The sequence below is a fragment of the Diorhabda sublineata genome, chromosome 11 (assembly GCF_026230105.1).
Source record: "Diorhabda sublineata isolate icDioSubl1.1 chromosome 11, icDioSubl1.1, whole genome shotgun sequence".
NCBI classification, from domain to species: Eukaryota; Metazoa; Arthropoda; class Insecta; order Coleoptera; family Chrysomelidae; genus Diorhabda; species Diorhabda sublineata.
Window position 1 is genome coordinate 3,117,744 of NC_079484.1, and position 17,564 is coordinate 3,135,307.

Below are 17,564 nucleotides of genomic sequence, written 5' to 3' on the forward strand. Positions count from 1 at the left end.
GAAACTAATGAAAATTGATGAAAATCAATGATTACTGATGGAATTTATTGGGAAACTGTGGAAAAATCGATTAATATTGTAGAAAATTCATGAGAAAGTTAAGAAAAATCGATGTTTAGCAATAAAAACCATAGAAAATTTAAGAAAGCAATTGAAAACCATTGGAAATTTGGTGAAAACTAATGAAAATCAAAGGATATTGATAGAAATTATTCAGAAACTGAGACAAAAACAATGAATATTGAAGAAAATTGATGAGAAAAGAAAAAAAACCACAGAAATCCTAAGAAAGCAAACGAAAACGAATGAAATTTTGGTGGAAACTAATGAAAATTGATGAAAATCAATGATTACTGATGGAATTTATTGGGAAACTGTGGAAAAATCGATTAATATTGTAGAAAATTCATGAGAAAGTTAAGAAAAATCGATGTTTAGCAATAAAAACCATAGAAAATTTAAGAAAGCAATTGAAAACCATTGGAAATTTGGTGAAAACTAATGAAAATCAAAGGATATTGATAGAAATTATTCAGAAACTGAGACAAAAACAATGAATATTGAAGAAAATTGATGAGAAAAGAAAAAAAACCACAGAAATCCTAAGAAAGCAAACGAAAACGAATGAAATTTTGGTGGAAACTAATGAAAATTGATGAAAATCAATGATTACTGATGGAATTTATTGAGAAACTGTGGAAAAATCGATGAATATTTGTAAAAAATTAATGAGGAAATAAAGAAAAACAAATGGTTAGAGAGAGAGAAATGCTTTATTGTTAAAAAATTGTTACAATTTGTATACAAAAGATTGTAAAAACTAAAAAACTAACATAAAAATAACTAAATAAAGATGCAAATAAAATAAAATTTCAATATACAGAATGAAAACCGCAGAAAACTAAAGAAAGCAATCGAAAACCATTGAAAATTTGGTGAAAACTAATGAAAATCGATAAAAATCAAAGGTTAGTGATAGAAATTATTTAGAAGCTGAGATAAAAACAATGAATATTGAAGAAAATTGATGAGAAAAGAAAAAAAAAACACAAAAATCCTAAGAAAGCAAACGAAAACCAATAAAATTTTAGTAAGAACTGAAGAGAATCGATAAAACAATGAATATTGACGCACTTGCATGAAAAATTGAAAATCAATGGATATTTTGGTGGAAACTAATTAAAACCGATAAAAATCAATGGATATTGATGGAAATTATTGAGAAAATTGATGAGAAAATAAAGAAAAATCAATTGTATCAATTCAAATCACAGAAAACTTGAGAAAGCAAACGAAAATCATTGAAAATTTGGTGGAAACTAATTAAAATCGATAAAAATCAATGGATATTGATGGAAATTATTGAGAAAATTGATGAGAAAATAAAGAAAAATCAATTGTATCAATTCAAATCACAGAAAACTTGAGAAAGCAAACGAAAATCATTGAAAATTTGGTGGAAACTAATTAAAATCGATAAAAATCGATGGATATTGATGGAAATTATTGAGAAAATTGATGAAAAAATGAAGAAAAATCAATGATTAGCAATGAAAATCATAGAAATCTTAAGAAAGCTAACGACAACCAATGAAATCTTAGTAAAAACTAATGAGAATCGATAAAACATAATGAATATTTACGGACTTGCAAGAGAAACTGAAAATCATGAATATTGAAGAAAATTGATGAGAAAATAAACAAAAATTAATTGGATAACATAAAACTTGAGGAAGCAAACAAAAATCATTGAATAAATACAATAAAAAACAATGGATATTGATGAAAATTAGAGAAAATTGATGAGGAAATAAAAAAAATCAATGATTAACAATGAAAACCGTAGAAATCGTAATAAAGCAAACGAAAACCAATGTAATTTTAGTAAAAACTAAAGAGATTCGTTAAAAAATAATGGATACTGATGAAAATTAATGAGAAACTGAAGCAAAATCAATGGATATTTGGTAAAATTGACGAGAAAATTAATGGTTAGTAATGTAAACCGCAGGAAACTCAACAAAACAAACAAAAACCAATTAAAATCCAGTGAAACTGATGAAAATCGATAAATACCAAAGGCTTTTGACGAAAACTGATGAGAAACTCCAGATATTGATAAAAATTGATAAGGAAGTGGGTAAAATCAATGGATATTGGAAACGACTGATCAGAAACTGAAAAAAAAATTAATGAAAAGCGATGAATATCCAACTTCTAATCTTCTGTCCCAAACATTTCAAGGATTAAATAGTTAAAAGTTTCGTACTACTTTTTCAATCGGTTTTCTATAAACATAAATAAATGGAGACTTTTCTTAAAGGGTGAATATCCATTTTCAAATCATTCATACTATTTTAGTATATCAACTATTAGGGTAATCACGATTTGAAACGATGAATAGATAGTTGGATGGTTTTGATCATCGCAACTACCTAAAATTCCTTATAATAAGGTTAGAGCTGAAATGCTGAATCAGTAAATAATTAACGAGGTATATGGATCAATTACCTCAAAGCCGGAGAGCTTCGGAAATAGAATCAGGGGCGGTGTCGGAGACTATGACGATATAGCGACAATATTTCTAATTATAAAAGGTTTATAACTAAGTGAATTAGTTTATATGAACGTGTCTAACACGAGCATGTTTCGAAAGCGTTTGATTTGGAAATGTACCAAGCAAGATTTTTATACCAAATTGAAAATATGAAGTGTCTACCAATAAATCCAACATCGAACAGTTTTTTGAGCCGGTTGTTTTGGCAAAAAACATCTCTAAATACCAAATTGAGCAGACGATTTGGACAAAGATCTCTGATGATCAAATTTACAGATAATATTTCACTTAAAATATCTGCTAGCTCTGTAGTTTCAATACTCAATGGAGTTTCTTCGCGAGTCTTGGATTTGTCAACTCATTTGATCAACCACTATGATGCTCATCTTGGTAGCTCTATTTCCGAAACTTTTCCTTCGTAAATGAGATAGAAGAATCACCCAGAGCAGAATCGAGTTCAACTGATGATGAACTGAAGTATTTAAAGAAAAAATTGTAACATATCAAAACGACGATGAAGACGATGGCTGCCAAACAAATAATAAGCAACGTGGCTTCTTCAAACTTGAAACAAATACTTCAAAGACCTTTCTAAATTAGATTTTTGCTATATATAGATCAGGATGAATAGTTATGAGGCCAACAAAGTAGAAAGCTAGGAAACAATTTAGTATGTAGAATCAAAATAAAGATTTTTTTGATGGTATCTCTTGATGGATTAGAAATACAAAATAAAAAGGAAAAATTAATGAGAATCTTAAAACAGACGATACCTAAAGTACATTTAGAAGCATTGAGAAAAAGATTTAGAGCAAATATTCGAAAATAGAACAAACGAGGAATCGAGAGGAAGACATGGAAGTGCAAAACTTTTAAACAAAACATTGTGATTAATTTTTATTTGAAATGAAATTAAAAGGGGGTGAATTTATGATGGAAGCCCCGATACTAATCAAATTAATTACACCGATTGGCATTTAAACTGATTTCACTAATAGAATCAAGGAAACTCTAATTGTTGTAGCAGATTTTCAGATGAATTAACTTGACAAGAATTATTTTGTGGTAGATTTAACTTCGGAATCGAAACTAGGAAGTTTTGGTAGTTTATAACAGACATGCGTTCAACTTGTCAAAGTTACCGCTATATATTTTGATCAAAAGATTTAACGAAAACTTAATATTAACTGGTATCGAATAAATTTGATCCGAGGTTATTCTAGTACAATACATTTTGTTGAATACTGTTTCTTTAAAGGTTGTAAATGAGTGGAATATGAGAAAAAATATGCTAACATACTTTTTTACTGCCAAAAACGTAAAAGATTTATCTCTTCAATAAAATTTAGCAACTTGTAGTATCGCCATCAAATCATGAAACAGTTTAAATTCATTGGACAAGCTGGATATTCATGAACAAAAGATTTATATCGGGCGATGAAATATCTTGGTGGAAGCTTGATTAAGTGATATAAAAAATTACAAAACACGGATTGTGTGCACGAAAAATTATGGTGTACGTATGGTGGAAGGTATTGGACAATAAAATCGATCTAATGGGTCTCATCGGGACGTGCCACAGATGTATGATTCGTCAAGAACCGACTTATGACTTATTATGAACTTACCTTACGTTAAAATAGCACATTACATCATTTTTTCGGAAGCAAACACGATGAAATACCTTCAGACTTTTCCAGACATCCACAACAATTTATGTTTAAACTATTTTTATGATAAAACTAAGCTAAAACCCCCATTGTATACCAGGGGTATTTGGAACTAAAGATTGTAGCGCCATCTGAGCCTGACTTTTGAATAAATTTATCGTTGAAACTTGCGAGAATATGTGGTACACAAAACTATCTCAATTTCGCGAACTTGAGTTCCAAGGAATAATTAAAGTTCTTTCGGAGTTTTTACTTTTCTTGGAGCTAATGTAAACATTCGTGAAGGACGTGCGAACAACGTTTCACTGTGTTTGAAGACATAATTCATGACGGATAATTCACTAACAAACACGTACATTGTTGGTTAATCAGAGGTTCTAGCGCCGCCTTGAAGAAGCGTCTATCAAACATCAAAATGAACCGTGAAAAAACTTTTTTCATGTTACATAGAAATACTATCTTTTGATTTAACATCTAATTAGCAAATGATAGTTAGTTTCAGAGATATATTTTGTGATTTCTATTCCGTTTGTGATAAAAAAACGATCAAAGTATAAAAAATTTTAATGCACGAAGTTAATACGTCATGTTGACACTTATTGGAATAGTTTGCTTCATAGTCCACCGCAGGTGGCGCTATAATCTCTACATCCAAACCATAGACAAAATATTAAAGATATAGTAAGTGACATAACAAGTGAAATTGTACTATTGGTCGAGAAACACAAAGAGTATCGGTTTACCACTCTCTATCTCCTTCTACTCAAAATGGAGTAGAGAGAGACGTTCGGGCTCACTTGAACAAGCTCAAAATTGAAGAATTTCACAATTTCATTATAATGGTCTTTCTGGAGGTGCATGTTGACGCTCGATGCTGGCTTAGAATGCCAAACGAGGTCACACGGATTAATTTTGACTGGAGCGCCATCTTAAACTGATGCAGCGTCAATACTGTTTAGGTTTTTAAAGCGAATTATCAAGTCAATAATGTAACACGTTGATTAATATTTGTTATTTAATACACACTTTATGTTTATGGGTTAACATACAGAGGTGGTGTATTTAGATGTTTTTTAGCGTTTTAAAATCTAACACTGTTATATTTGACGCTGTATTAATTTAAGATGGCGCTTTAGCCACTCGTCAACATGTAATTACACTTAAACGTTCATGTGAGAGTTTTACTCCTTTAGAATTTAAAAAAGGGTAAATGTCTATTGGTATACGAGGTCTAATCATAAACTGATGAAATGGTCCGACATATATAGCATAATATAGCATTGATTTAACCTTAAATTTAACATAAATGGTGAATTTAATTCTTACCTGTGACGGGAGCTTCTATATCTATCATGGTTTTTTCAGCACGGAGCAGAGCAGCTCCTTCATTGATGATCCGAAGCGCTGCGGCTTCATCAATGCGACCTTCTAATATGAAATGTTGTTTCAACGTATCCGGTCGCGGTTTCGCCGTCCGAGAATCGAATACTTCGGCTACTGTTAATTTATTACTCGGTGGAAACGGTACCGCTGGAAAAAATAAGAAAAATTTCGTCAGAATAAGGTTTTTCATCCCAAATTAACCGGGTTTGCCAAAATTTGCTAAAACAAGTAGAACGTCATTCGAAATGCTTACAGAACTATGATTTTGCTTGATTCGGGGATCGTATCAAAGAAATTGCGGTCAATGAATACTTGTAAATGAAGTACCAAGTCTCAGCAAGCTCTACACAAAGTTTCAAGTTGCTGCTTTGATCAATTTTATTACAGTCGAGCTCAAAACAACTTGACTGAGTGAAGTTGTTTGGTCTAAAGAAGAATTAACACCAAATAAGTCGAAAACAGAATGGACTCTGTTTCCGATGACTTGTGTTCATAATTTACAACAATTCAAGTTGTTTCGCTGGCGATAGGAATCATTAGAAGATGACCCAGGTGCGGGACTACTTCAGAAAACATTAAATTAGTAGAAGAAGTTATTCTTAATGAACTGAGGAAGTATTATTGTAAGGGATGATAAAAATATGGTCCTTTACTATAATCCGACATCCAAAACATACAATCAAAAACAATGTTGAAGATTTATCGAAAAAAGGCGAGGCAAAATGAGCTGTGGTGTGTGTTGGTGACTTTGAGAGAGATTGAACCCACCATATACCCCTGATCTGGTCCTGTCCGACTATTTTTCGTTCGCAAAGCTGATGAACAACGAAGATGAAATTAAAAACTTGGTGTACGAACATTTTAATTCTAATGATTGTATTCTATGCCAAGATTACGTACACAGATTACTAAGAAGTCTTTTAGACCTATGCACCAACTGTCTTATGTTTGTAGACTTGGAGCTATTTCGAGCTATAACATAATGTAAACGTAGAGGATAAGAAACATCCTGGTCGTAGAATACCAGAAAATGTTGAAAAAGTAAGGAAAACGGTGATCAAAAGTCCAGAATGTTTCGAGTTATACGTCAAACGAATCAATAATGGATTTGACGAAAAGAATGTCATTCCTATAAAATGCTCATTGTTCAACAACTGATTTAGCTTACTGGAAGTGATTTTGAGATGTTAATTCACCTAGATGCATACGTATGCTTGAAACGGATCCCTTTGAAACGTGATTGGTTCCAACAGGAGACCGAGTTTACCTTCTCGTCTCTGAAGACGAAATGCGTGTCGCAATTTCGATTTCTGTTATTATGAAAATATGATTTACAACTCCAATTTACATCACGAGTATAAATTATCATTAACGAGTGTATTAAAGAGGTTTGTAATTAGATTTGATGATGAATAAGGATGCCCGTACGAAGAGACGTATTAAAGGGCGCCGTTTGATCGAATTATGGTCAAATCATCCACACTTAGGTCAAATAATTTCAACGTGAACTTTATGCATCTATATTGTCGGCCGCATTCCATTAGTGTTTATCGGAGCTCTAAATTTCAAACTGGTGACAACTTCGGTAAGGTCAAAGGGAAAATGTAATTTGCATCTATTGAAGGATAGTTGGAAATATAGTACGTTCGCAAATTCTTGTTGAATAATTTGAATAAAACGTAGTTGTAGGAAATTTTTGTTCAATAAGCCAAAAATTATCATTCATCATTCAAAGTCATTAGAGATTAAGTGATATTAAGTGTGTTGTAGACACAGATTCCAGTTTTTCGGGTGTTAGTACCCAAATATATACACAAACCGCCATTATCGACTTTCAGGCGTCAGTCGGCGTTGTGCTAAAGCCACGTAAACGTGTCCGCCATTATTGATGCTCCCGCCAAAGGGTGATTCGTTTTCTACAGTCTGAAGGCCATAGTGCTGCAGAAATCCATCGGAGAATGAGTCGTGTGTATGGGAAAAAATTCATGAGTGATGGTGTCGAAAGATGGCTGTAATGATCTGCATAATGAAGGGAGCCAAGAACGCAAATCTCATCGTTTCCGATGATCCGGTTCAACGAGTTGACAGAATGGTTAAAGGAAACCTCAGATTCACTATTACTGCTTTGTCTTGTCTACGGAATTTCTAGATGTTTCACGGTCTATTTGGTTGGTCTTTGAAGAGAGTATTAAAAAGCTTGTCCGTAGATAAGAGAATTGGTGATTATGTCGAAAGTAAGTGTGCTAATCTTTTGGTAATAAAATTATTATTTTATATGAACTGGTCTTTTATTTATAGCCTATCGGAGGTTGAAAAAAAAAACGGCTCTCGTAGTTTTCTACACATTTTTTTTTATTTTTCTTCCTTCTTTTCAGATTAAAAAAAATTAGAAAACTTGTGTCTAAATCTCAGATATAAAAGGGGTACCACTTTGCTCTGAAAATACAAAAAAACAGTTTCACATTGTGCTAAATTTCTATTTAGGAAAAAAGTTACCAAATGCGATTATCTGGAAAACTACACATTTGATACGGAAACTAGAATGATTTTTGAATTTTTAGGAAACAAAAATAATATGATTTGATGAACAGAGTCTTTTTTCCATGCTCTAAGCTGTCCAAGTTTCCAGTCAACTCTGGATCGCCTATATGTCGAACTGATTTCTTCTGTATTGAGTCGAGCATCTTCAGGGTATGCTTCGGAGCTGAGTTCCAAATGAGCGAGTAATATTCCAAAGATGGACGAGTCTGGGCCTTGTAGAGGATTAGAAGCTATTGAGGAGTACATATCTTTTTGGTTTTAAAGAGAGCTTCAAGTTTTTGTGGAGTTGCCTTGACTATTCCAAGACATATTGCTGCCAACCTCAACACCCAACAAGCAAATTTGAGGTTATGGTGATATTTTATGTCCAGACAGGACAAAATCCTGATCTTCGGCGTCAGCTTTCTTTGTAAAAATAACAGCCTGGGTATTTCCTGCATTAAACCGGGTGGATTTGATATATCGATTTCTTTTTGACGTAAATCAATTATTGATGGAGTATCATCATTATATTTTTTATATTTCAAACGTAGAAAACAATAAAATACTTAAAATTGTGCAAACATATAATGGGTTTTCTGCTCCGAGTGACATATACTATTTTTTCGTCAAGCGGAGGTGTACATTGAAATTTTTCTTGAGACATTTTTAAAATACAAATTGAATGACATAATTTGTTACTAGTACAATTATTATTTTACTATTGAAGAAAAATACTTTTAACTAGTCACTTAGAAAGCGCTCTATTGTCTGGTCTAATTACGTATATTTTCCTTTTTAATTAGTACAATGAAATTGAGAAAATTGGACTTGTATAAATCAATAAATTTCGTCTTGACACGTTTACTACTTGTTGAAATTGTTCAACGTAAATACATTGCCCTAAATATTCAATTTTATTTACCCAATGATAGTTTCACGTGACCTTTGTATCAATTTCAATTAACTAGCGAGATTTATTCGTCCTTGATAACGAAATTCCACCAGACCATAATATATTTACAAATTAACTTAGATGTTAGATGAAAACAAACAAAATATATGTTTATTTTCTCAATTATACGTTATACGCCCAAAATGGGCGAAATCTATTATAGAACTTGAACTTTTCCATATTTTTCATAACAGAACTTCAATGATTGAATTTTGGAAGAAACATCTTGCATAATATGAAACCACCAACTTATTGGTGGCGAAATAAACTAACAAATCCAATATTCCGGAATATTCACCACTATATACATAAAAGATGTAACATTTATACAGATCGTGATGAAAAAATGAAAATTTTTAAAGCAGCAATCACACGAGCTCGAACCAGTGCTACTATGAATCAAGCAGTACAAGTTTTGTTAAAATCTATAACTCACTCCACCCCAAAAAGACGTGTTAACCACGGTTGGTTTTTCCATCAATTTCATTGATCCCAAGGCAAATAACTTCAGAAGAAAGTCTCTTGGTTACCATATTCCAGTCTAGCTTTTATTATGTCCCATGAGTCTTCAAGCTCCTTCCTTCCCCACATATTTCTTCTAATATTTTTTGATTTTATCCCCTCCTTAACTTATGATCTCCAATTCTTATAATCCCTTCGTTTTTTCTTTTTCTTCTTCCATTTTTATCATAGTTTTTAATTCTTACATCCATATAAACATTATAATTCTATATATTTTGGTTTTATGTTTCTAAATGTTCTCGATTTTAGGTCCTTTCTGTTCAAAAATTAGAGTTTTTTAAATAATTTTTCAAAGATAGATAAAAATTGACGTTTCGACTTTACGAACTTTGTTTTAATAAGAAAAGTTAATTTTTATTTAGTCCTTACATCTCAAATATATAGCAGTAATCCAATAAATTATTTGCAGTTTCTTTACAATTTACAAAATAGAGCTACAAATTTTATTTAAGTTATTTCTGAACCATTTCTAAAAATTCTCTTTTTCGTGTATTAGATTCCGTTTCAAAAAATTTCCAAATGAAATTACGATTGTTTGATATTTCGTTTTTTTTTATAGTATTGATGACCTCTTAGTCTATATTCTAAATATTGAGATGTCTGTCCTATGTAGACAATATCACAATTAATATAAGGCACTTGATATATAATGTTTTTTGGTGTTTTAGATTTTAATTTAGTGAAATATTGTTAGGAAAGTACTTGTATGGCAAGGAAAAATGTTTTATGTGTTGATGTTTCGTTTCTGTTTTGTTTGTTTTTTGGTTTTATTGAACAACTAGACCAGGCAAGGCAAAAAAAATTCAAAGTTAATTTGGAGAACATAAATTACTACAGGATCGTGCAAATATATACATAATCACGAAATTTCAATTTCAGATATGCATTTCGAGTTTTCTATTTACCATATAAATTTTAACACGAATGAATCAGACTTTCTATTAGATTGAATACGATTTCTACTTCCACCGCGACACTGCTTAAAATATGAAAATACAATGTTTGCTTTTCGACTCCATGTGACTCGAACACAAAAAAAAACATCCGAATCTTCAGTCAGTCGCAGAATAAACAACACTTTAGTGACAGCAAGTCCTACATTTCATGTGAGACACAATTTGATATCCTTTGGGATCCGCTGAATTATGCATGAGACTTGGAAAAACGAAATGGAGACTCGCCATCGATTTTTAAAATGGAAGTTTATTTGCATATTCGTACTTTGAAATTTTATCTTCCACGCGGATAAATATAAATTAAGTGAGTAAACTTTTACTTCTCCACACCGTAAGTATTCGAGATTGTCTCAAAAATAGGTTAACGCAGATACAGGACGATGAACGGATCCGGTTCTGTAAATACATACAAAGAAAAATCCTATGAAATGATTTAATGGAAGAGACCGAAGCAGTTTCAGCTGATAACCACGTTATTACACTGCTTTTGAAACAAAATTTATAGTACCAAAGTACTGAATAAAATTTGAAGCTTTGTCGACGACATTTAGGTTATAATCCTCAACAATTTGGAGGCTAGAGCAGCTGTCTTTCCTCTCATAATAATGAGGCATACAGAAATCAGTCAACGCTCTCGAAAAATCGGCAAAAACAGAATGAAATCTACCCGGAAGTACCTTAATGTTCATTTTGTTCAGACGAGGATTCGTTGAGCGTCCCGCACGTCTGACAGCCGTGATTTCTTCCTGTGGGGCTTTCTCGTACGTACCCTTCCCGATCTCTGAACTGCAATTGAGGAAGAACTGCGAACAGCTCGACATTCTTCGCCTCTTCTTCGAGAAACGTTGCCGTAAATGCATTGATCAAGATGGGCATCAATTTGAACACTTTCAAAAACCCTTTTTCGAATCCCTTTTTTACTCATTTTGACGTTGAATTTTTTATAATAATTAGTAGCTGGAACTTCTGCGAAGGACCCCAACTCGCTAGTACAGATCATGTCCTAGTTGAGTACCAAGCACTTACTCAAAGTGATTTTAGAAGGTTAAAGCCAAGGTATCCAATTATTAGAGTACATAGAACTTTAATAGCTTTATCTGTAGACTATAATAAACTATGAACTATAATACGAAGGTTTATACATATTCCTCTGAGTTTGACGTTGAATGTTTTTATTTAAATGACTCTATGTTTAATCCCCAAAATTCTTTGAAGTATTTTCTACAAACAACAAAACGTAGTTGCTATTTATTTAAGCATTATTCGGGAAATTCTAGCTGGAGAACTTACTATTGCGAATGAATTTGAATAAGTAACTTCGAAGCCCGACGTGGCTCGAGTTGATTACGCCTCGTTCCTATATCAACAAAGTAAATTATTCAAGACAAACTTAATCCTATTACGAACTAAGACCTTTCAACTTCACATTTCTTAATGATAATATCAACTTTGTCTTTCCAGCTTTCCATTTAACCAACAGCTTCAGGATGAAACGGGTCAATACTAAACAAAACCGCCATCATATCAATGAGAAAAAAATATTAATTACGCGGTTTATATTATTGTTTATATATTAATGGTTTTATAATGAAAACACTGTTTACACCACCACAACACCGATTCTGATTCGCTTTTCGATAACCAAGTTATCGTCTTCAGAGACCGAAGGTAAACTGTTAAATCTCTGAAGATGATAACTTGGTTATCGAAACGCGCGTCAAACAGTGTAATTGTGAAAACGTCTATCAGCTATATCTCAGGAACGGATTATATTAAATCTTCAGGAAGAGAAAATTGTAATAAAAGAGGCCCCAAAAAACACGTGGAATCATTTTTAAAGGAGGTTTTGTAAAATGTTGGAATAAAATATCAAAATAATAAACTTGCATCATTTTTTTAAAGTATTTTTCAATCCAAATATAAATCTCATTCGAATAACCCGAACGCGTAAAATCAAATGCGTGTATGAAACGGTCCTGGAACTACAATGCGGAAAGCGCGCATTGTAGGGCGCCGCATCCACCCTGCTGCCACTTCATCTCCCGCTCTTGTTATGCTTTCCCTAGACTCAGCATCCCTTACAAATAACACCGTCGCCGACGGCCATGCAGACACACATAACTCCACGTCGTTTGTAACAACGTTGCCAAAAGTTTCACGAACCCCTACAGGCATAAAAAATATGAAACATTCCGTATCCGTAGATGTATTTCAAAGAGAAATTGGAAGTAAATAAGTTAATTATATCAAACAATGAGTTTCGTTATGATGAATGAACACAATCGATTAAAATCGATTATTTTCATAACCTTATTTAGTCCAAATCATACGATGTTGTTGTCACTTGTCATTAAACATATAATTTGCCAAAAAGATATTTCATCAATCATAAAAGTGGCAACATTGCTTACAAAATCAGCGTTAATGGAAACTAACAAAAATACAAACGAGGCAAGAGAAATACCGAATAGTTTTATTTTGAAAATATAGGGGCACACCTAGTGTGAAATTTTCAAAAAATCGATTTTTTTTTCATATTTCGATACTTTTAAAAACAGCAACTTTTTCCGAAGTTGTTGGAGTAATTACTCGGAGACCAATGATCCGATCGCTATCAAATTTTTTTTGCATCTTCTCTGTATAGTTCTTCATAAGATGATCCTCCAGTTTTTTTGATCTGATCACAATTCGAATTTTGGCAGGCCAAAAACGACCAAAATTTTAGGTAAAATTTAATATTTTTTTTTCAACATGCCGCCATTTTGTCAATTTTTGATTTTTTTGTTCGCCCGAAGGTCACTGTACAGACAATATGATTTAGTTTAACGAGAATTATTTTCGTTAGGTTTTATCAACGGAGAAGGCTGCAATCAGTCCAGCAGTGGAAGACCTCATTTTTTGGCGCGTGTCATTTCGAAAATTTTACTGTGTATTCTAAAAATATGTATAAATATACGTAAAAATTGATTTCCCTTTAATCTTTATATAACTTGGGATATCGTGGAATAAAAATTTTACTTGGGATACGAGTTTCAATCATAATTTCAAAGTTTTCGAATTTTCACAAGCTTTCTTAAGTTCGAAAGTTTTTAATAGCAAGAAAAGTAGTCAATGAATATCAAGACCACATTTTGGTTGGAATTTATTTTATTTCAGTAAAACTTCACGAAAATTTATCGAAAATAAGTTGAAGGAAACACACATCAACTTTGGTGACGAAAAAGTTTAAAATTCCGTCCACATTTGCCGCAACAGAAAGACCCGGTACACATATTAAATCCGTTATCTTCTAATGAGTCTAGAAATACTTAAACCACATGTTACTTCCTGTCACATTCAAATATATTTAGTCTGATATAATCATCTGTTACCACAGTTGCCACAATGTGGAGAAATTCCTGGTTTAATATATAACGCAATTTCGAATTTCGATTACGTGAATGTCAACAAACCGTCTCACCGCAATTATGGACATTAAATTAACATTTAATCGGGTATTTAACTGTCGCGTACACTCATGTGTATATTAGATGATATCAGGTATAACATTTGGCAAATAATAGGAAAAAAAACTAAAATTAGTGTATCAAAAGCGATTCAAATCTGATATCAACTGTGTTATATATAAATCAGTCGAGAAATCACACTTTCCAACCAAAATTTTTTTGAAAGACTATTTCGGTATAGATATGTCAGTCATAACTTGTAATATATAAAAATTATTTGGAAAAAAATCTATTTAGCCCTTGGATCCTGGAATAAAACAACCGAATATCCATCTCTTATTTATTTAAATTAGATATAAGTAACGTAGACGTACATTCATTAGACAATATCGGACATAAACAGCATCAAATACGAACAAGGCATCACAATCATTCACACTGAATCGAAATCTACATGCTTGGTTGTTGAAAACAAAAAATAAGATTCAAATTATCAAGTTTTGTTTCTACTAAATAATTTCAGTGTGGATGAACCATCAATTCGATGTTTTGACTATCCGAAAACGTTTTTGTTTGAACTGATGTTGTAGAGCTCGCATTGTCGTGGTGGAGAACGATTCGTCTTCTGCGATTAGCTTCCCTGATTTTTTCGAACACTTCTGGCAAACAAACGTCGATGTACCATTCATAATTGAGCGTTCTACGTGGCTATAAAGGAAAGTTGGCGACATAGAACCATGGTTCGTTGCCTGTCACGATCTTGTAAACGTCTTTTGAAGCATCGCTATTGAATTTGACACATGACGTTCTCGCACTGTCAGTTTACGCACAGCATCGATGTTTTCTGGTACAACAACATATTTTGGAAGGCATTCACTACAATAATTCTGTAACGAAGTGTGACCACGATGGTATGGTGGTTATAGATGTTGCTTCATCCCCAAAAGTCGAGGCAACCACTACTATTGGTTTAATCCACATCGAAGCCATAGATAAACATCACTCGAAAATGTTTTGATCAAGGTAAATGTTCAAGTACTCAAATAGCCCTTGTTTGACAGCACGTTCTCAGTAAAAATGTCAAACTTCATTATGTCATTGTTAGATTTGACATATTCACATCATTGTTGCCATATTTCAAAATTTAAGTAGAAACTCTCGTAGAGAACGTGTGAAAAGTTTATTGAAGTACAGGCAATATAGTTGATGAGTGATTCCAGATGGTCCACCCAAAATTCTATCGTTATAAATATTTGGGAATGTAATGGAAATGTAACAATATGAAATTATGAGCAGTTGATCAAGTTATGGAACATTGATTTTGCGATTCACATGTTTAAACTGGTTTAAACTAGACAGTGGATTCATATAGATTAAATTTTTGATTCAATATAAAAAAATCGATGATTTTTTATAGTAGATATTCAAAAGTATCAAAAACATTAGGTAATTTTAGACTTTCCCTGTCCCCTCGTTTTTTGGGCTCTAGAAAATCGAAAAATCATCCGATTTCGATGAATTTCTTTTTAAATCTTCGGCGGATTTACGAAAAAAATTACGGGAATAAAAAAATGAAAACCTATATCGATTTCAGGGCTTAAAAGTTCATGAAAATGCACGTATAATTGTTGATAACTTTTTTCCAAATAACCAAATGAAGTTGTTATATTTTTTTTCATAATGCCCAATAAAAAACGAACAAATTAGTGAAAAAATGTTGATTTATCATGTTATTACAATTAAAAATAATAAGAATTTCTCTTAAAATTGACCTTTTCCCACATATAATCATTTGTACCTTTTTTATTAAGTAATTATTAAAGTTATATGAACAAAAACATTCTTAAAATCACTTATTGTGATCAAGTATACAATATTAAAAATTAATTTTGGAAAATTGAAAATTCTCAACATTAAAAAATCTAAGTATCTTACTAAGGTTGACTTTTGAAGATAAAAAATGAATTAACAAACAATTTTCAATTTCTTTTTTCCAAAATGTTAGTTTTTTTGTGTAGATTAACAAAAAAAATATATGAACTGCGTTTGATGCTTTGTAAAAAAGTTATGAACGATTATATGCGTTTATGATCACATTAAAGACATAAAACTGTATTAAATCTCCAGGTGAGATGATTCCCATATTTTTTTTCATAAATCCACCGTAAAACCCAAGATTTAAAAAAAAATTCATCGAAATCGGATGATTTTTCAATTTTTTAGAGCCAAAAAACGAGGGGACCGCGAAAGTATTAAATTACCAAACTTTAAACTGTTTATTGAAAATTTTTGTTCATCACTGTAATATTTATTATACCTCTCACCTTATAAAATCTATATTTCAATAACCATTGTGAGAAATAAATACACACAGTTTAATACATTCAAATTTATTCTAACCAGCAACTTATTTGTATTGTAAACTGATAACCTAATGATCTAGTTCTTTTATCAACCATACAATTCAACTAACACTTATTTCCAATATTAATAAAAAAGTCATTTTATAATCCTAGTCTTATTCATAAATAAAAGTGTAGTCGTTATGTCCTAGTATTATAGTAGTCATTAACTGGTCATTATATGAGCCCATTGTCTATTCAGACCGCTTCTAACCCTCGGATGCCGCCCGTGCACCAAATAAATTTGAAATATTTGGGCTGCACCTGTTGCAGCCTTGATTCAGAAACAAACTAAATCGAACTTCAATAACCTCTCTTATCTCAAAATTATTAAAGAAAACACATATTTGGCCAACGAGAAAAACAATTAGTTTTTATTGACAATAGATATTCAAACAACCTGTTCGATAAAAAAGGAAAAATGTTTTGTTTTTACTGCGCTAAATTTAAACTAATGAATAATTGTCACAAAAATGTTTATTTTTAGTCCTCATTAGCTATGGGAAATATCGGTATTATGTGATAAGGAATAGCTAATAGAAACTATAAAAAATCTAAAACGACAGATACTTTTATCTTTGTATAATTGTACTGATACGATCGGTTAAAAAGTAGTATAGATATTCTGGTGTATAATTCTGTAAACATTTAAATAGACGCAGCCAAATCAGGAATGTAGCACGGCATGGCAGTAGACTGAAACTACGAACCGGGGAGTCGATTTATGTTGATAATTAAATAACTTCTAGGACTTGGAAGATTCTGATAAAATCACGACACAATATAAACACTAAACACCTCAGAACTGTCACAATATTTTCTCGAAATCGATAGCCATGGCGCCTAGAAAATCAATCCTGCACATGAAATGCGCGTACAGAGAATAAATCCCAAATAAAATATAATCACATCACTGACCTTGTATCATACGTTGCGTGGTCGATTGCTTCTGGTTATTCGAAGACATTGCTTGACTTAATTTTATACACTTTAAACTATAAACATCGGTTTTTCGTCGCACAATTATACACTCACCGTTCACAAGCTATATTCTACTCAAGATGGAGCGACGAGCGCTCAACCCAGCCAGAGCTATCAGCTGTGCGCAACTTCTCTGCGTCGGATCATTGCTGCAGGAAGTTCATCAAACACA

The 17,564-nt window shown here is 32.1% G+C and overlaps 1 protein-coding gene across 1 annotated transcript in view; it reads right to left on the minus strand.

Moving 5' to 3' along the window:
• LOC130450287 (uncharacterized) overlaps nt 1-17,527 on the minus strand; it is a 156,658-nt gene extending 139,131 nt beyond the window's left edge. Inside the window, exons 1-2 of the mRNA XM_056788613.1 lie at nt 17,330-17,527; nt 5,554-5,757 (exon numbers count right to left, since the gene is read on the minus strand). Coding sequence (XP_056644591.1) covers nt 5,554-5,757; nt 17,330-17,378 — 253 coding nt within the window. The 5' untranslated portion in view covers nt 17,379-17,527. The remainder of the gene's footprint in view (nt 1-5,553; nt 5,758-17,329) is intronic.
• Nucleotides 17,528-17,564: the final 37 nt, after the last annotated feature.